General features: G+C 38.0%; 1 protein-coding gene across 1 annotated transcript in view; it reads left to right on the forward strand.

The window, feature by feature from the left end:
- LOC104059971 (ethanolaminephosphotransferase 1) overlaps positions 1-21,583 on the forward strand; it is a 60,084-nt gene that overhangs the window by 10,850 nt on the left and 27,651 nt on the right. Inside the window, exons 2-5 of the mRNA XM_054057644.1 lie at positions 5,718-5,786; positions 10,412-10,520; positions 12,537-12,611; positions 17,070-17,332. Coding sequence (XP_053913619.1) covers positions 5,718-5,786; positions 10,412-10,520; positions 12,537-12,611; positions 17,070-17,332 — 516 coding nt within the window. The remainder of the gene's footprint in view (positions 1-5,717; positions 5,787-10,411; positions 10,521-12,536; positions 12,612-17,069; positions 17,333-21,583) is intronic.

Raw genomic sequence — 21,583 nt, forward strand, 5'->3', positions numbered from 1 at the left:
TAAACAGTCCCCATCTCCCCCTTCCCGCCCCGCCACGGCGGGGTGGCATTACTGCATTTCAGCTGCTCTCATTTTAGTGCTTCCCACATAGAAAATACTAGGTACCTTATCCTTTTGCATTGAGGCAAGGGGTTACCTCAATTCATCAAATACTCGTCATGAGGTAATGACGTGCACAGGTACTTTCACTGTTGTGCATTGCGAGGTAGACATTTGGTTTTCTTGTAGTAACTTCTTCACGTGTTCTCACCCTACTCCATCATTTGCTCTTTTGCCAGGTATTGCTTACTAACAGATTCTTCCGCATGGGTAAGACAAATAGAATGAATTCTTGATTTAAGGGGAGGTTCCCCAAGCTCGCAGGAGTGTTGAGTTGTTAGAGCATCAGCACATACGTACAGCTGGCGCTCTTCTATGGCTGCCTGAGTCTGCTTGCAGGAAAAGCTCAGTTATCACAGTATTTATGCTCTTCTGAGTCCTTATGTCATCCTTAGATAGGCCCCTTCTTTTCCATGTGGGAAGAGCTAACGTAGTCTTCCATAACAGGCATCTAAATTCACATGAAATATTAGAGGAATCACAGAACCATGTATCCAACCTAAACTGTGATTACTATATGATACAAGCTTTTTTTAAACATTATTTTTTTCTGGGAAAGAGGCTCTTCAGCCTTTGCATTTTTAATATACTTCTTTATTTCCTTCTGTAAAAGTGAACTCATAAAGTTGAGCTAACATGGGCAGACTTTATTTGAATAAACTGGTATTACTTATGTGTGAATTATATATATAAATATGACACGACTAACAATATTATGGCTGTTTCCTTAGAAATATACACTTGGGGTGAGTCACAGCCCATCTGTGCCTCAGTTTTCAAGCATGTACAATGGAGATAATAAATCGTGTGCTGATTCATGAAGTTAATGAAAAATTAAAATTGGCTGATTTCTGGGCAGGAATGTAAAAGTGTTGCAAATTTCTTGCCACCAATATGAAATTAAAACCTACAGAGTCATTTTGATGCCAACAATGGTAATGTGAACAGTTCACAACAGTTTTACTCTATCTCTGAATGGATAGGACTGTATGGCACAGTTTGGTGCTACCTGGAATAAGGTAATTTTAAGTACAGAAAAGGAATAGCCTGTTAGCATAAGGACCAGCTTTAGTTAAAGTAACTATCTCCCCGCAGTTAATGCAACTACATTTCTTGCAATTTCTTTCCTGACTCTGAAGTTTTCCTGACTCTGCTTTATATTTTCCTATTCATTGCAGTTCACTCCAAAATTTTATTTTTGGGATGCCTCCACAGTGCGAGGCTGGGGAGGCCCAGGAAACTCAGAGAAGATCCATCTAGCTGCTCTGGTTAATGGTTAGCTCACTCCCTAGTTTTTCCTTTCCCAGAAGGTCCTTCCAAGACAGTAGCTAGGCTTTGTTTTGGAAATAGTCCATTCTGGAGGCATTACACACCATTTTTTGGCTTTTGCCATCCTTCAAGCACTCTCCCCACAATGGGCGTTTGGATCTTTCAATATGCACAACACAGAACTCTCACCCTCATGCTCTGAAAATGTGGTATTGCTGGGTTATAATTTAGTCTCCAGATTGTTTTAAATACTTTGAACAGAAGCATAGTCTATGCTAATGATGTATTAGGTGTGCAGGGGCAGATAACGAGGCCCAAAATGCCTCCACCAAGTGCTGTGAATTGTGGATGTGACCAGTTTGCAATGAGGGGAGGTATTTCTGAGCTGTGTGGATGTGAGACAGAAGATACTGTATTCAGCAGTGCACACCTTGGTTACTGTGAGTGCTTTTGCCCTAAAGATGAGTTGGCTTTTCGCTGCCACTCCAGAACAGTTGTCTCGCTTCTGTGTAGCCAAACCTTTGCTTTGGCTCATTTTTCTTTCTCTTAGTTTTTTGGTTTTTTTTTTTAATATGTTTCTTGATTTATTTTTGTTCCAATAACTTTTCATTCCTTACTCTTACTTGTCTTACTGTTTATACCGTTTCCCCACCTCCACTTTAACCTTCTCATCTTTCTTCTTCCCTCCAACATAGCTGACAGGTACAGACTTGGTGCTGTGCTAGATGCAGGTTAAGATGCAAGAACACAGGGTAAAAGCACATTTTAGGTATGCCACCTGAGTCAATGTGTGTGTGTATACATGTGTCTGCTGTCTATATTTGCATTGCAAGCTCAGCAATTATGTGTTATTAACACAGAGGGGGAAAGCAGATGGCTTTCGAGGTGATATCAGCTATTTAAAAAAATACCAGCAGACGCATTTGTTAACTTGGGAGTAGGATGGAATCTATTAATGTAATTTTTCCTATTCCCTCACTACTGCCATTCCCTCCCAACTATTACTTCTTTTGAAAATAATTAACAGAGCTTTCAGATTAATCCAGTCACTTCTTTGCTGAAGTCCAATTGAGATTCCTTTTCTAGTGCAGAAAATGTTTGCTGGGGACTATTTAGCATTTGTCTTGCACTAAAAAACCTGCAACAGGCTTATCCCCCACTTCTGTTTTTTAATATGAGTGCCCTGGAAGGGACAGAATGATGCCATAGCAAATGGCAGTACTTTTGTTTACATCAGGTTCAGTGCACTCTCCTGTTCATGTTCATTGATCTCAGTGTGAGGATGTTACTCAATGATTTTGCTTTTCTGAGCAGCCATGAGATTTAAAATCCTGGGGATTTCATGGCCTTGAGGTTAGTAGCTTCTTGTGAGCAGAGAAAAGCAGAGTGTTAAACTGTATAGCAGATTTTATTTGTCAAGTTTTATTTTTGCCATGACAGACAACTAGCGGTATGCTTTTTTCCTTGGATGTTCCATTTGGTCTGGCTAAACCAGATTGCTGACAAGGGAAGAGCAAATTTCTATTCTTCTGTACATCTACTGAATGTTCCTTTGTTCCTCCCCTGCTCAGGGGACCACAGGTTAGCCACAGACATAGGAATGAACAGAGTGAAGTGTGATGGGTCTTGAAATGTCTTTAGGTGACAGAAGCATGCTGTGATTCTTCTTTTTTTTAAGACTGTTTTGATTTTTGGTGATTGAGTTTGGAAACCATCAAGCAAACAAAAAGCTGACTGTGTCTTATATTCATGACTATTATATAAAAATATGTTGGAAAACTACATAATCCCTTACATTTTCCATTTATAAAAATAAAGGAATTATATAATCTCTATATAATCTCTTATGTTTTCTGTATAAGAAAATAATTTTTAAATAAATGAGATTGGTTTTCCTTTTTTTTCCTCCTGCAAGCAAGTAAGAGTTCTGGGCAGCCAGTTAGTAGTTTGGGGTGAAAGCCTCATCTTTCTTTTGTTTTATAACTAGGATTTTGTGATTTTATTCATGACTTTGAAGGCTTGGGGTGCAGGGGAGAAGGAAAAAGCCAAAGCACGAACGAAAACCATGTATTTTGACCTTTGTGCATTCTCTGTCGAGGTATGGCTGCATTCATTGAATTGGATGGTCAGTAATTTACCACATACCTCACACAGTCTTTGACTACCAGCTGAGATAAGGAAGTGGGCAATAACTACAGGGAAACTTTGTGCAGATTCCTGGTTACCTGGAAAATCAGTAGTGCTAATAGATAGTTTGTACTTTCTTCATTTTTTTTCTTTCCATAGTTCTCATGTGAATTAAGTACTAGCTGACTGTTCTGTTGGGGTAGGTATTGTATGGCTTGTTATTTTTGACATCAACATAAGCAAACCCCACAGCCAATTAACACTGGGTTAATTTGCATGCAAATGGACCATCAAAAGATCAATCAGTTATATAATCAGTATTTGAAAGATACAGTATAAAATACAGCATCTGGTGCTGCAAGTACATACAAAATAGCGAAAACTCTAGGGTTTTTTTCTGAGCTAATGTATCTAAATTCTAATATATGTTCTGGCAGAAAAGCTGCTGATGACAGGGTTATCTGATGTTTTAAGTAATATGTGGCAGAAGCAGAGAAAAGTGATACACTTAAGTGACACTTCCATACTTGGAGAAAAAAAAATCAGTGATGTACACTTCACTAACCGTACATTTTATTCCCTGTGGAAAGGCAGTCGGGCCAGTTACTAATAGGTGATTTCTTGGATATTTGCCAGCATTGTGTTCACAACATGTAGGTGTATTATAATAATTTTATGAGTATAATACATTTATTAGCTCTGATTAAAATTTAACCACAAATTAGAAAATAACAAAGCAAACGCTTTTTTTTTTGTCCAGAAAGAAATCAAAATGTATCTTTTGTACAGACAAAACGAAATGTGTGGAAGAGTTCTTAAGCACTCGTTGTCCTGATATCCTCAGAAAGATTAGGTGAGAAGTCATAGACTGTGCATTCAAAACCTGAGGCAAGCTACATTAATCTTTTATCCCTCTTGCACTTGGCCACTGAAAGCTCTTAGCTCAGCTGTCATCAGGTTAAGTGTGTGTAAAAGCCTGGTGAATAAGAGTACTGAAACTGAGTTTGATCTTGGCGGACTTCAGTCACCTAAAAGGTGCCTAAGTTTAATACAGGTGTCTGGGCTCCTTCGGTAATTAGTGACTTCAAAAAGGTACTACCAGAGGCAGTGGCACCCAAAAAGTAGTTGTCTGAGAGAGGTCAATAAATTAATCAGGTAGAGAACAATTAGATGTTAGATGAAGTTAGGTGAAATGAAAGCTTCTGTTAACAGCTCTTCTGCATGTGAACAGCTTCGACAAATTGTGGTCTAACATATCCTTATCTTATTCCCATTATCCTCATGTGATATTTGGACAAAGCTGGTTTTAGATCTGAATCTTTATGAGAGTTATACGCATCATGCTAAAAAATTAAGCCATATATGCACCTTCATAGTCCAATAATTTCTGATAGAATTATGTGTACCACCTCAGCTTGTTCCTCTGTGGACCCAACAAGGTTCAAGAATGTGGCTGTGACTGGTATTACCACCTAAGATCATTCTTCTGCAGATTACTCTGAGTTTGTGACCTGAAATCTTAAGGTGGGATAAAACTTGATACTATCCTCTGAGGAGAAAGTAAACAACAGCATTTCGGGGTGGTCTTAGTTTTTTGAAATATTTTGTTTGCAAGAACCGCTGCTATATACTTACTGGAATTTATAAAACATGTAATAGTTTTACAAGCCTGACTAGTAGGAAAATGTTATTGTGGTAATGAATGATGCTATTTTAGAAGCTTATTTTTATTATAACTTCGCCTTGCATTAATTAGCATAGTTCAAATGGGACTGTTTTGACTATGTCAAAAGCTGTGTATCTCTGCAATATAATATTCCACTCACCATATTTTCTATGCACTGTTCTACATACTAGCAATGAGCTGCTGCTCAGACTATGCATTACTGGTATTAAATACAAAATATATTAGAAATACAGAGTCATATAAGATAACTTGTAAAACAAACAAGAATTTTAAAGTAAAATATGACCACGGAACTCTTTGCCAATTCACCAGCCAAAACCTTTATGTTAGAAAATAGAGTTGCTAACATGGTAATTGTAAACTAAGCCAGTGCTTTTAAATGAAATTAAAACTGTATTAATGGTCATCAGAAAAAAATAGATTTATACCAGTCACACTCAGACTGATTGTTCTTAGATGCTGAAGGGATATACAGCGATGGAAAAATATATATTTTTCAGTGCTTTGTTTAACATGTTTGCTTTTTTCTTCACAGTACAGTGCTGTGGATACCAATCCCTTATCTGTGTATATTATGCAACCCATCTGGAACAAAATTATTAAGGTAAGAATTTTATTTAATAAAAGCTTCACATCATAATGTAAGAATTTCTTTTAAACACAGTGTGTATTTTAATTTAAAAATACATATTGATTAATAAAGCTGAAATTAGGACATCTGTATAAAAGAAAAATGTTACAGGATATATGGCTATATTTAAGATGAGTGTGTTTGAATCTTGAGGGGTGTGTTTCAGAAAAACAGGGTTTGTTTATTTTTGTCTGATTGCTACACAAAAAGCATCTGTTTCATTTTTACATCTTTCGTTATTACATCTTTCATTAAACAGCTTTGCAGACATTGAAAGGTTTACTTAGTACAAGTTTTTTTATGCAGCATATGCCACCTAACAACAGCATGGCTTTATCTCTATGCTGTGAGCACGATTTTATGCAAGTGCTGTCTCATTTTCTCCCGAGGGTACTTGCTCAAGGGAGTGAGGCATTTCTCTAAGAAGCTGAAAATGAGAGCGGTTACCATGATCACCATAATGATTCAAAGATGGCATCTCTTGAATGCATTATGATCTGCAGTTTTTAAAAATAAAACCACTCACAATTTCCTTGCTGCTATTGGCAAAAAAAAATGGGCTGTATCTCGAATATTCAAGTATGAACTTTGTTGACCTCCAAGGAAGCAATAAGTTCTGCTCCTGCCTCTTCAGAGGAAATCTTAAATTGGAGCAGACTTGAAAACAAAGATTTATCCAAACTAAAAAGGATGTATGTGGTCAGAGTGCTATTGGATCTGCCATGTTTGGGTTCTGTAACTTGGGTGTTACTTGACGCTTGATGCAGCAGAACAATCATAATGTGTTGTTCGTAACCACAATATAATTTCATGAAAGTGTCTATATTACCTAACTTCAGAATTAAAAAACAACCTGAACACGATGAAAGAAAAGATATTCAAAGATGTGGAGCTGAATTCAGTAATTCACTTCAGAGACTCCCTTACCTTTTTCATCGCAATATCAAGGAAGCCAAGGAGGTGGAAAAGCTTCCCTCCAGCACTCTGGAGTCCAGCATAGGAAATTAGCAAAGGCTTTACTGTGCGTTTCATTTGGTTTAGAAGATCCATGGGTATTCATCTCTTTTGAGATCAAATGCAAAGTATTGTCAGTGGAAAACATCCTTTTGAGATCTTCTAATTTTTTTTTTCTAATGATTTTTTAAATTAACAATTTTTTAAACCTTAAATTTTAGCTGAGCTTGCTCTTGTTCAGTTTGTGCTGGATCAGAACCCAAAGCAGAGCACAGGACTGAAAACCTGTAGCCAAAACTGGGAGATATGAGTACAGAACCAGAGACTAGAGTAGGTGATGTCTGTACTTGGGCATTTTCTTCAGTTTGAACCCTGAAGGTAGAGCAATGAATGTTCTGTTTTGCCTTCTGGTGCAAGAGTGCCACAGTGATGCATCACAAGGAATTAAAGGGAAATTATATTGCTCTGAGCTTTTGTAGAAGGAATCAGTCTAATGTTAAAAGATACTGCTGGGTCAAATCAGAGTCCTGCAGAACTGGAAATGCAGTTGCAAATGGGAAAGCAATATGAAAGGGAGATTGCAGTAGAGTCCTCTTGTTTGCTCCTAAACATAAAAATCAAAGCTGAGAGAGCACCAAAGGTATTGTTGAAAATTCAACTGGCTGTAAAATACTAGTAGCACCTTAAGTTGCTAGAATGGTTGTTTTTCTTAGCCAGGTACCCCAGGTGTGGCAGTAACTGTTGTCCCGAACTCAGTCCAAGAAAATTCTGCTCATTTGTTCACCAAAAAATACCTTTTCACTTGAAGTAGAAGTGAAATAATGGTATTGTAATAAATGTGATAAAATCTTACTTTTAGAAGAAGAAACTTTTAATTCATTTAATTGTTATTGATTTTTTTTTGTAACTTGTACCTGTTGTAAGCATTATAACTAGACTGTGAGCAGGATCTCAAGTATAATATTCAGTGATCTAGCGTATAATATTGAATTTACATTTTACTGTATGTCATTTATGTTTAAATAGAACAATGCATTGCAATAGGGAGATGCAGTAAAGCTGGGATAATGTTTTAAGAAGAAATACTGCATCTAATACGTTCATTCAAAATTTGGCTATACAAGTGTGCTTCTTATTGACTGGGGGAAACAAGTTCAGACATCCTAATACATCCATTTGCATAGGGTCACAGACAGACATGAACCGTTTCTCTTTTAGTTTCCAATCTAGTGAAAATAAACATTCCACAGGGACTATTTTCACCAGATTCTAGAGGAGTTAAAAAAAACCCAACAACCTAAAATTCACAGAGACAAGCAAGCAAAAAAAAAAAAAAATAAAGCCTATGAGAACTGAGGCTTGTGATTTAGGTCTGGCCTTCCATGTGTCAATTTAATCCTAATTGCAATGCAAGTTTTTCTTGTAATTCATTTAAATTCATTACAGAATTAATTGTAAAATGTGTTTCCTATGCTATGAGATATTAAGAAGAGCCTGACATTGGAGAAGTGGGAATTTATGGGATGTTGCCATAGCCCAGCTCATTTACCTGTGGTGGGAATATTAGGAAAGCTAAGAATTTGTGCATTTACATTAGAAATTCACCTGGGAATCTTGAGCATTACCTTCCTCTCTTTTCTCTTCCAAGGATGTCATTCTGTGCTGTGTATCAGTTTTGTGTGATTTTTGCAAGTATGTGCTACCAAAACGCGTTGAATGCTGAAATAGAAAGGTATTGTTTCATACCTGCATTCTATAATGGCTTGGAGTACTCAGAGATACTCCCATCCGTGGTAGCTTTTCCACTCTGAAAGAAACTATAGTCACACCTGTGTGAAACAGTAGAGTAACAACTAACTTCTTCTACGTGTTATTTCAAACTATCCTAATTATGCAGCTATAGATATTTCTTTTTAAATAATGTATTGGTTCAATGCTCAGTCCTTCTGGCTTTAATTAAGATTTGTATTTTATAATAAAGCATGATCATGTGCCATCTGACAGATAATGAATAGTATTACTTAGCTGCTACACAAACTGAGTATTACTCTTCCTCCTTTGTTTGCATTCATGAGAAATCACATTTGTGCAGGACAATGAGAGGAAAAGGAGGAAATCCCACTGGGATACAGAGGTGTATGCCAGCCCCATTGAAGTAAATTATGCCCCCCCCCGCGAGTTGCCTTTATGAACTTTGATTTTATCGCTAGAATTGGGCATGAGTAGAATTTTAGTGCTCTTAAATGACTTAGTTAATGAATACTTCAAGTTTGAACAGAGCTTTAGATAAATATGTGTACTTTAATGTTTATTATTCAAATAGGCAGTTGATTATATTAAAGCATGTACTGTTTGTATTAAGGCTTTTAGCATGAATGACTGTAGACCCATTAAAACAGAAATCAGTTAGTATTTTGGGAAACTAAAAGTATTTTAAAAGGTTCAAGTATACAGTATATTTGCCAGAGAGCAGATGTGATTCTCCCCAGTGGCATCTCCAGTTGCATTAATCATGTAGAGCATTGATGTATTAGACTTCGACTGCCTGTTAATTAGATAATAAAAATTGCAACGTATCCTTCTACTAATAAATTCAGACTGTGTTTTTGCAACATGTTTAACAGGTTAACCTCCAACATCCTGTAATTTGAAATAGGATGTGAAATAGGATGATGGCAGTATAATACCAACCAGAAAAACAAGAGGCGTTAAATATAATAAAAGGGATTTTTCAACTGGAATGCTTTCCAAATACCTTGACAGATTAGGTTTGGCAAGAATCAAAAAAGTACGTGTAGAAGTTTAACAGCAGGAGGGGCTGTTTTCCTCCTGTAAATGTTTTTCATCGTGGGTCTCCTAGCCTAAGGGATTGCGAGTATAATAACATCCTTTGAAGGTTTCCTTCTTAAAATACATGATGTTAGCAAGAAAATGGATTTAAAATAATGGTTTCATGTTTGCACAGAATATATTTTTTCTAAAAATCTTATAGAAAACTATGTATGCTATTTCAGAAAATATTTTGGAGAAACTGTGTTACTTGGGAGGAGTAACTCCCTGTTGTTGTTGTTGTACACTCCAACTCCCTGTTGGAGTGTAAGGAATACCTTTAAGTCGCAGGGGATGAATAGCTGAGAACAGTTAATGGCACAAAACTTAGAAGCTTAGGCAAAGACAGGGAGTCCTTTTCAGCAGTCTATAAAGTCAAATGAATTTATGGACTGTTTATAATTTATGACTGAAGAGGGAGACTGCAGAAAATTACCTAGAGAAGTAGGGAGCTTCTTGTAACAGGGAGATCTTGTGGATCTTAAAAACTAATGCACTCAATGTCTGATTTTGCTGATGTTTTGAGTTGGAAATTATTAACATATTTCAGAAGAGGACATTTCCTTGTTTTAGTGTGGGAACAGAACGCTTATAAAAACCTGCCACGTGAATGCTGCATTACCACACTGGGGTGCTGCAGTCTTCTTTCAGTTGTGATACACACAATCGGTAGAAGCTTTCCTTGGTGGCTGGGAAAATGTTCACAAATATGAACACTTCTCCTTTTCTGATAGAAGATCTTTAATTAAAATACGACTTACAGTTTGAAATATATCTTTTTCTTAGATTTTTTTTTCTTTTTCTTTTTATAACAGATAGTGCCTTTGTGGATTGCTCCCAACCTGTTAACATTCTCTGGATTTGTCATGGTTTTAGTTACTTATTTTCTAATATCTTTTTATGACTGGGACTACACTGCCTCAGGTAAATATGCTCATGTTGTAATTTTTCAGAATTAGTGAGCTGTTTATGACATAATTCTAATTGTTACACAGAGGTATCAGATATTTGAATCTTCCACTCATTCCCTTAATGAGGCTTCATGTGCATATAAGAGGATCTGACCTCACACACATAGCATTATAAATTTAGATAATTTTATTGAAAAACCTCATTTATTTTCATCCCTAAATATGGGTTTCAGCATGTGCTTCTTGAAGTCTGTGGTAATATCTTATTTTATTTGAAGTGTATGCCAGGATTTAAGCACACAGTCAAAACCCACCCTAATGTTCTTCATAAAATTTTCATTGGTTTCACATTTTCTCATACATAAGTCAATGCCTGAGCAAGTTAATTCCCCTTTCATTACTCCATATCCTCCCATTCAAGACTGCTTCTAGACAAAGAAGAAATAGTTTTTAAACAAATGCCTCTTGAAATTTTATGACTTTCGAAGTCCAAGTCCGTATTTGCTCCTCATGGCAGACCAAGTAAAAAACTTTTTGGAGCTGATTGCTTCTGAGCATAGGGCATATTCAGTTCTGGACTTCTCAGACCAGCTGTTGGAGGCTACAGTAAGTAGTAAGCATCTTTCAGGTAAATAGTATGTAAACAGCTTTGGTTTTCTTTAGACAATTTGGAGAAGACTTAACACTTTTTTTTCCTGAAGCAATTATGTTTGGGTTGGTTTTTTTTCTGCCTGTTATTTTTTTATGCCTGTGGTTAGATCCAGGAGGCACTCTGTGACATGAGCTGTTTGTACTTTTATCACAACATCTCTGGAGGGAGGGATATTTGATAGCAGTTTCGGTTGAAAAATAGTTCTTTATGAGTAGTAAGTTTTCAGGATTAGCATGTTGTGTAGCATGTAACTCATGCTTAAACACTTGATTTTTTTTTTATCAATGCAACCAATATTTGCTAAGTTCTGTAGTAAAAGAAGATCCAGCATAGGTCTTTTAATGGGATGATTTTATTTTTACACGTTCCCAGTAGGTACACATTGGGCTTGAAGACATTTGAAATCATGATTAAGTCTGTTAGAGTTGAGATTTCTATATGCAAGCGTATTCTCAATTTCACACAAGAATGGTGCCCATCATTTCTCAATTGATCGAAAATGTCCATGCAACATAATGAGCTTTTTGAGTATCATATATCGAGCCCATATGAAAGATCAGAATTAAAAGACCTAATTTCCTAGACAGCGAGCTTTTATTCTACGATATGAAAATTTGCAACTAGGAGTCAGGAATTGTGATCTTTCAGAGTGGCAAGATGAAGCATTGAGAGAAAGTTGGTAAGGGCCCTGCTTTAGGTACTGGCATCTCCCAATTCAAGAGGGACACACCTCTGCATGCAAGTATTCCCTGTGTTTGGTGCCAAATGCCAGAAACCTGAGAGGGCTTTGCTTGCACCCTTGTTTAGTGCAGTTGTAGTCCTTATTGGATTATGTGTAAATTAAAAAGAACATATTTTGGAAAAGGGATCAATTTCTTTAAAACAGCAGTAACAGTGAGTTATTTTTATCAGCAGAGCAGTAACAGAAGCCTGGGTTCTGCCCAATTCAGCTTGCTTCTCCTTTTTTTTCAAGGAAAAAAAAAAGGGGGTGCTAATATGTGTGGCTGAGTCAAGACCTGCTGGTCAAGCTTGAGAACAAGAGGGAACTGCGCAGGCAGTGCAAGCAGGGACAGGGAACCTGGGAAGAGTGTAGGGACGCTGCCTGATTGTGTAGGTATGAGGTCAGGAAGGCCAAGGTGCAGCTGGAGCTGAACTTGGCAAGGGAAGTGAAGACCAACAAGAAGGTTTTTTCTACAGGTATGTCAGTCAGAAGAGGAAGGTTAAAGAGAATGTACCCACACTGATGGTTGAAAATGGGGATCTTGTATCAACAGCTGGACTAATCACTGGCAGCGTGTTCATACGTATATACCTATCTCGGTGGACTTCTTTGATGTTAACCACTGTTACTTTGACTCACTACCCGGTTTATTTCAGGTACCAGTCCTGGACGTGTTCCCACCTGGGTGTGGCTGTTCAGTGCTTTTACCACCTTTTGTGCTTATGCTTTAGGTAAAGTACAATGAAATAATTTGTATGTCTGACATGTTTATATAGTTTTATCTACGAGTTCATTAGTGCTCTGCGCTATCAAAATGAAGAGGGTAGTGGATAAATTATTGATCTCTTTCCAGAACAAATAAACAAACAAAGCCAAGAGCAAAAAACAGTCATAAGCCTAAATAAAAAGCAATTTTTAGTGATGTATTAGATGTTACATGACTATTAACTTATCCCTTTTGAAAGTTCAGATCTTTTAGAGAAACGATGGAAATCAGTCATTGGTGTTGGGTTTCTTAAAAATCTTTGTCCCCCGACAGTGACATTCTGAGAATCTACCTGATGCTTGCATTAGCAGAGGGTGCTTTCAAGGATGGGGAAAGTAAAGGGCAAAGCTGAGAAAAAGGAAAATTAACGTAGCACAGTGTTTTAACCTGTTTGGCACTTCAATGCTTATGGTACTGAAGATGGTATAGTACAATGGTACGAATGTGGTGACAGGCCCGAGCTTCTTATGGAGATGAAGTTTTTTTATTCTTTTCCTGTTACTGTTTTTCTCTCATTACATCTATACCTCATTTTCTGTTTCATATTCCATTTTTACTTTTTGTATCATACCAGAACTGTATTTTTAGGTACATTGCATCTTGGTGTGCAGTGATGTGAAGACATAGATCTGAACTGATGCAGATCTCGGAGTGAGAGCCACATTAGCATGGCTTTCTTGCTTTCTCTTTCAAAGTTAACTAATTCCAAACTAGTCTTTCCACAACATGGTGCAACCAAGCTAATTTTTGGGTGGGAACTTAAAGTGGCATGTTTATGTGCACTGCACACGGGCAGTCTCTTTTGGAGCTGATTCTTATAAGGCACTGCATCACAGAGTGTAGCCATACATTTGCGTGTCATACTTAAGATACCAAGGCTAGATATAAATGTGTTCTAGACTTACACCGCAGAATTGTGCAAAGATGCTGCACCTTTTCACTGTCAATCCCATGCATGCAGAGCTATCTTGGTTAATCTGGTGTATCCCCTTGTGCAGACATCTCCCCCTGCATTGTGAATGCCTTGCCATTTCCGTTCAGATGGCGAGTTTGTGCCAAAACTATTTTGTCCAGAATTTCTTTGTATTTGTACCATACAAATCACTGGGACAACCGGCCTTTGAAGCTGACTACTAGCCAGATTTCCCTAACAGCTCTCTATAATCATTAACAGAAGTACCAGTTTCTTTTGTGAAAACTGTTCTTTATGTAATTCTAGGGAATTTAATGAAGTGGCTATTGTTTCATAAATAAGAATTACGTATTGGAGCTGTTAGTGTATGACACCCCAGAAAGCTCACTGGAAATTCAGCTTCTGAGGTTCTTAATGTAGTTGTTATTTGCCAGTGAGGCCTATAGTTCTTCATACTTGGAAGACAAGGAATATGATGTTGACAACCAAAGCTATAATGAACGGATGTATATGTAGATTTTTGTGTCTGCTGTCCAAACCACTTTGTGAAATATTTAGTCTCAGATTTAATTCTGCATGGCCAAAGTTTTCCCTTTGGAAGACTGCAGAGAGCCATAATAACTGACCAAATATGCAGCTCTAATCTCTTTCAGCTTCTTTTTAATGACACAGTTTCTCTCTCCAAGTTCCCTAGCACGCTGGTCTTTCCTTGTCTCTTTGTTAAGGTGGTTTGTTATCATTTCCATTTCCATAAAATGGAATGCTCTTTGCTTTTATTTTGAATTCCACTATTAAAGTTATATAAACTTTAGTAAAACTAGAGATTTATGAACCTTCGCGAGACAGAATCATAATAATTCTAAAGCAGTGGAAGTGTGGGACAGTGTATTTCCACTATTGAATATACACCATTGTTGGCATGAATGATTTCAAACTGAAACCTAAAACAGAAAATATTTTCAATCTCTTAAAAAGTTAGTGAGACCACATGGAAAATGTGGGAAAGGATTTGTGAAAATCAAATTTTACTCATATGTTATACAGTTCCTGTATTTTCCCCCGTGTCCATTATAATTACAAGTACTGTATTTCATGACCGCATTATAAGCCTAACTCTTTTTAGTAAAATGTTCCTACAAAACAAACCCCGCTCTTCCACTTACGTACATATTTTAGTATCCAATGTGAATACTATTTTGTGAAAATGTAAAATAGTTTATGAAAAGACTAATCTTCTATCATTCTCATTAAGAATGTACTACCTGTATATCTGAATTCTCTCTGATTTGGGATAGATGTTCTTGAAATATGGAAGACCACATACTGTTTGTGGATGTTTACAAACCTATTTACTAGTTAAGTTTTCTTTCTGCACTTTTTAGCAAGATGCAGATGATTCAGTGGCAACATTGATAGAGAATGTGGCTTTAGAGGGGGGCAAGACATATTTTAAATTCTCTATGAGATCTTTAATTTTTAGAATTGTGAGAACTGTCTCAAGAGATTTGTATTCAAGTGAAGGATGTCTCACAGCTCTCTAGGTATTATAATAGGGAGATAGTCTAAAATCTGTTAAAAATCAAATCCCATGTTTTCCGGCTTTAGATCCCTGAAGTATATTTACATTAAGCAAATCTGAGTGTACTGCCAAATGATGTGAAGAAGTAGCATGTGTTCTATAGCAGCTGTGGAATCTTTGGTCTCACTCTGTGGAGTTGTATCTCTAGTCAGTTTTGGGTTGCTGATGCCATCAATAGCTAGTACTTGTTATCTATAGTACCTTCCAAGTAACGTGAAAAAGGAGAAAAAAAAATCTCTGTGTTATTTTGAGATTCAGAATAAAAATAATAATCTGTAAGGTTTGTTCTGTGTCCATTTTCCTAAGGGATTCATTCTGCGTATTTACGCTTAACTTTAAGAAGGAGATTTCTGTTTCTCACCATCAGTTTCAGAGAAGAGACTAGTGGTATGGTTTGATGATACAACTTAGAAAGGTTACAGCTGCTAAACCCCCTTCCTCTTCTCCCTTCATTCCCTGCCCCTCCCCTGTGCCATTTCCCTTGCTTTTTATACCATTCTGAGGGCCAATTGTTTTCAGTGACCTAGAAGGAAATGTAGTGTTTGCTGTCTTTCCACCACCTGAGCAGGCTGAAGGTCCTCCCCTGCTCAACAACAGTGAACTCTCAGATTGCCTCAAACCGTATTGTAGAACTGAATCCTCAGAATGAGCATCTCAGAGTGAGATCTGGTACAGTGGTTGGGCATCTTCCAAACACTTGAGTATTAAAAGTGATCAACATATAACTGACCTTAACAGTAAAGTATTCTTAGACTCATATAATCAAAGAATAGGTTAATCGGAAAAGACTTTTAAGATCATCGTCCAACTGTTAACCTAACACTGACAAGTCCACTGCTAAACCATGTCCCCAAGTGCCACATCTACACGTCTTTTAAATATTTCAAGGGATGGTGTCCCTGGGCAGCCTCTTCCAATGCTTGACAACCCTTTCAGTGAAGAAATTTTTCCTAATATGCTCATGCAGCTTGAGGCCATTTCCCCTCATCCTATCACTTGGAAGAACAGACTGAAGAAGAACAGACTTGGAAGAACACCCACTTCACTACAACCTCCTTTCAAGTAGTTGAAAAGAGTGATAAAGTCTCCCCTCAGCCTCTTTTTCTCCACATTGAACAATCCCAGTTCCTTCTGCCACTTTTCATGAGACTTGTGCCCCAAACGCTTCACCAGCTTCCTTACTGTTCTTTGGACATGCTCCAGCACTTCCATGCTCGTTGTAGTGAGGGTCCCAAAACTGAACACAGTATTCAAGGTGCCGAGTACAGGGGAACAATCACTTCCCTACTCTTACTGTCCACACTATTTCTGATACAAGCCAGGATGCTACCGGCCATCTTGGCCACCTGGGCACACTGCCAGCCCTTTTATCCTAAGATTGCAACTGAAAGACTCTTAAAATACCTTATGTGGGCACAGGCACAAATACATTTTGTGCAGCTTTCTCCTTGAGGCTGCCACATAACTGCTAAGTCCTTGTGGCATTTAGCATCAGGCAACCCAGCTGCCTTGGTGAATCACCCCCAAAAGTGATCTGAAGTCTCAGAGTTTCCACAACACCAATGGAGGGATGAGAAGCCCTACGACACTTTTCAGCGTTTTCGTTGAGGAACTGATTGAAGAGACTGACATAAAAGTGTTGAAGACCATTGGAGACAAGTCATTATGAATGTCTTTCTAAAGCTTGTAAGGAAAGTGGCATTAGGTTTTAAGAACTGAGGTAATGACAGAAAGTTACTCAGTAACTGAATTCAGTATTTTGTGAGCAATCCTAACATGTTGGTATTGAAGAGAGTGTTGTGCTTCAGTTTGCTGTCATCAGTGTATTTTTTCCATACGTTATATAGGCAGTGGTGAAGTGTATGTGAAAAAAATGAATCCTTTTGCTGTGTTTTAATTCTTTATTTCTTTTCCTTTCCCAATTCTTCCAGACTCCATAGATGGGAAACATGCTCGAAGGACTCAGTCTAGTACTCCTCTGGGAGAATTATTTGACCATGGACTGGATAGCTGGGCTACCTCCATTTTTGTGCTTTCTTTTTTTTCTCTCTGTTCCGGTGACAAGTCTGGAGTTTCTGTATATACAATGTATATATATTTAAGCATTGTCTTGTTTAACTTTATGTGTTCACACTGGGAGAAATATATTACAGGAGTTCTTTTTCTTCCTTGGGGATACGATATAAGCCAAGTGGTAAGTATTTATCATTCCTATTTTAGTTGGGTTTTTTTAACTATGTTAGTGTTTTCATAATATTATAGTAATAGAAAAATAGAGTTCAAGGCAAATGTATTTGGCCAAGATTTTGAATGTGAAATAGCGTAATCCTAAAAGTAATTCAGAAATATTCCCTGCATTTGCAAAGAAGAAATGCTCTTGAGCAAATTGTCAGCATCAGAGATTCATTGCCTTGAGGAAGAAAACCACTTGCAGCAAGCCTAGCAGTCAAATAGTGCCCATGAGAACATAAATTTAACTGTATTTGATTTGTGGTATTAACAAAAAGCATTATGCTATCTGAAGCCGTAAGCGATTTTACCGCCACTGCTAGGTTCTGGGGCATGATGTGAATTTGTCCAAGTAGTGTTTATTAACAGTAATTATACAGTATACAATACTAGACCTTCTCAATTCTACCATCTCTTACATCAAATGTGGTAATGGAAATAGCATTGTGCCTATACAGTGAGCATTAACTATTGTCAAGTGAGTTTTATCCTTGGAAAAAAGTCAAAGTCATACCATTAGAGGTTTCCTGTCTGGGAATGGTGTTCAGTAATGTGAATTATGTATCAGTCCACAGCCAGTCTCCAGCTGAGTTCTTGGCTGGCTTGCGTCCAGCCATACCTTGAGATGGACCTCTTCAGAAATATGCCCAGGGAGCCATGGGGAGTGGTGGCCTCAGTGCATAGATGAGTAGCAGCAGTAACAAGCTCATTGCACTGCTGAGGGCCCAGTGCTGGGATTTCTGGTGTGGCTTATCTGTTTCTTAGGTAGCCAGGCTCTTGCAGCTTGAAGAGCACAACCCCAGTCTCCTGAGTTGCGCAGCGATTAGATGAAAAGTGCAGCCAAATATATGTAATTGAAAAGAAGTTTAACAAATATTCAAATATGTGTTTTAATGGAAATATAGTATTTGAATTAATGGCTACAGATGTATTTCTGTAAACATAATCAGAATCCAGTGGTTTGAGAACAACTCAGAGATGGTGGTCCAGATGTGGTACATCTGGTTTGTCCCCTACAAAACAGGTTCAGGGAGAAGAAGTTGGCTCAGGACTAAGACATTAGGCAGCCAGCTGGTCTGCAAGTTTCAGTCATGCCTGTGTAAGGCTTCTTAGTGAAGCTTTTCCAGCAGGAGAGGAATAGCTATGTTCAAACCAATGTCACTTGTTGCTCAGATGATGACTGTACATATACATGTGAATATTTAGAAAACTCATTTGGATTGCTACAACATCCAAACTGTATTAGTGGTTAAATATGGGAGCGGGTATCAACTTGCAGGGCAGTACTGTTAACTCTCTGAGTGGCTTTTGGTGACCTATGCCTCTGTGAGTGATTTCCCATCTGGGAAAGAACAGTAATAATGTTTCCCTGACAGATTTGTGGTGAGGCTGAATTGCAGAAGTTTGTAAACTGCTTTGAATAATTCAGATGCAAGGTGCTAACAAGTACTGTTTCCTGTTCCCCTCTGATGCTGCATTGCTGTCCTGTATGCTCACTTTTTAGTAACTTCTGTGATGATTTGGCTACAGTTGAAATGATAAGCATATACATGCAGAGATTTTTTTGATGCTATATAGCACAGTTATCAACAGTGGTGGAAGACTGCACTATCGAAATGTCTGTATGTCAGTTTTCCCATCTGTAAATGTAGCTTTTGGAGTTGTGATCGCTTATGAACAAAGATAAGACAGAAATTGTAGATCAAGGCAGTATTTTTTCCATTAGCCCCAACGGCATTTCATGCACACCAGAAAGTACATAATTTATTTTTTTCTAGCTGTACTAACTAGTCTAGTTAATACCTAATTCCTCAACAAACATTGCCTTACTCTTGTTTGGTAAACCCATTCAGCAATTCTGTATGATGGGTACACTATTAAAGGTAGCTTTCCTCCCTAGGAGAGGATACAGAGGACATTAGCACATGGCTGATGCTGAGTAAGAAAGGTAATGTTCCCCTTGCTGTTTTTTTCCTCCACAGCTTCTCTGCCAGGTATTCCCACAGTCACATGCGGAGGCAGAGAGTGCAGAAGCACTCGCAGGCTGATTTGAGACTGATTCCTGGTGTTTTGTTCACTATTTCCTCTGTGGCATTCCCAGATGGATTGCTGTGCAAATGTGCCTCTGCTCTGTCTTAAATGGTTTCACTGACAATATGATGCTATTGCATTGGCATGTCAGACATTCAGGTGGTCTAGTCCCCTGCTTCCGCTTTTGAAATTGATGGTAGCCAGGAACTTTGGACTTCATTATCGCCACAAAGCTCAGGAAATACAGTAATTGATATAAATGTGCAAATAGACAAATGTTGACCTTGATGAAAACTTAAATCGGCATGTAGCTCCCAGGACACTGCTGCTGAGTCAGCTCCACTGTATATAAACACAGACAGCTCGCTCACTGGCTCTGTGTTAATTGTGGTATAAAAAGAGCTGCTGTTCCTCATGAAAAAATACCTCATTACAAATACGGAGATTTGTGGGACTTATGCACATCACATTTTTCTGTGACTTGATGACTCATCAGAATTGGTAACCTAATTATGCTAGCTGGGCTGTAATTGGCACTCCAATTAGCCTTGATTACAGACAGCCATTTACAGGAAACTGTGGTGTGTAAACTTGAAAAATGTTTATAATGTATCTGAGAGATACTTGGTCAGAGGACAGTTGAGGGTCCAGAATCAAGGAGGAGGTGTCTACAGCAGTGAAAGCTCTTCCCATCTCTCCTCCCTTCAGCACAATGAGCTATCTCCTGCTGACTCCTCAGTGGGCAGGGGAGGATGCAGAGAGAGGAGCCTCTCTGCACCGTAGCATCTAGACATTTACATACACTTTCAAGCCAGCACAAAACCCCAAAGTTCATAGGCTGAAGGCTATGAAGAGAAGGCTAAAAAAGAAACCCTTGCTATGTTCTGTGAGAAATCTCATCACAAGCCCAACCAAGGGAAGTTAATACCTACAAATTAAGTTTATTGGAGAAAAAAAGATAAAGCTTTCCTGAGAAAGGCTTCCTGTCATATGTTTTCACAGATGTCCTCTGGATGGTCTGAAAATCAATTTTTATTTTAAAAATTTTAATATTCCTCTAATGAAGTATTTCCCGCTGTTACTTTTCATAACCCACTGCTGTTGAGTTCATAGTAAGGGAACAAAATATTGATTTTTCCTTAGTATGATGTATTGATACCTCCGCTTACATCTGTGCTGTCTTATGCTTAACAGGGAGATACCCTTTTATGTTCTTAAATACAAGTTTAAAAGTGAAAATAAGAGCTACATAAGAGCTAGAGTGACCCAGACGACTCCACACTCCTTCCTATCACTGTCACCAGCCAAGGGGCAATCTTGGAAAAAACACAAGCAGTAAATGTGAAAGTCAACAGCAGCAATCTCTGGCCCTGCCCTAGCCCTGTAAGGAGGGTATGACCAGAAATCCTAAATACAGCCATGCCTGAAGGTATAGATGCTTGGACCATAAGCTCCAGGTTTTCGATTTGAGATGCTTTTGGCTTCTGCCCGATGGCTTTGGATGGTCCTAGCTAGGCTCTCAGGAGGAATGCTCTGCTTGCCTTGTAACTCCAAATAAATGAAGTGTATGATAACAGGTAGCAAATTAAGCGTTGTGGAATTTACTTTTCTCCTTCCTTTCAGTCAAAATGGGGGAAGGGGATTTTGGATGTCACATATCAGCTTTTCTTTAGAGAAGCAGTTACAAAACTCAAGATGAAATATGTTTCATATGACCTTTTCCTGGGAAGTACTGTGTCAGCCAGTGTTTCAGGAGCTGGCAGAGAAATCCTGAGCAACGCACACATCACATTTTTAAAAAACTTCTGTCTCTTCCAAGAGGCAAAAGAAAGTCTCTACTAAAAAGAAAAGTGAAGATGCAAGTGTGTCTTTGTTTGATCATGTTATCAAGATTCAGAATCTTTCTTATTTTAGTTAAAAAGATATCCACTTTCAGACTTTTTCTAAGAAAATTTGAAATGTCTGTGGAAAACATGACCTATCTTGTGAAGAAATCATATTGCTTATTATTTAGTTCCAAACCTAGGAGGGCACTGGAAATGTTGAAGTAAAAGAACTGATAGCAGTGTGGAATCAGTGCCAGCCAGGCCATGGTGTCTTCTTCCTGCTGTGTCCTGACACAGCTGGAAAACAAACTCAGTACTCACTTACCGGAGGGAAACTCCATAGTGTATCTATTTGAAAT

This window comes from Cuculus canorus, chromosome 2 (assembly GCF_017976375.1).
Source record: "Cuculus canorus isolate bCucCan1 chromosome 2, bCucCan1.pri, whole genome shotgun sequence".
Classification (NCBI taxonomy): Eukaryota; Metazoa; Chordata; class Aves; order Cuculiformes; family Cuculidae; genus Cuculus; species Cuculus canorus.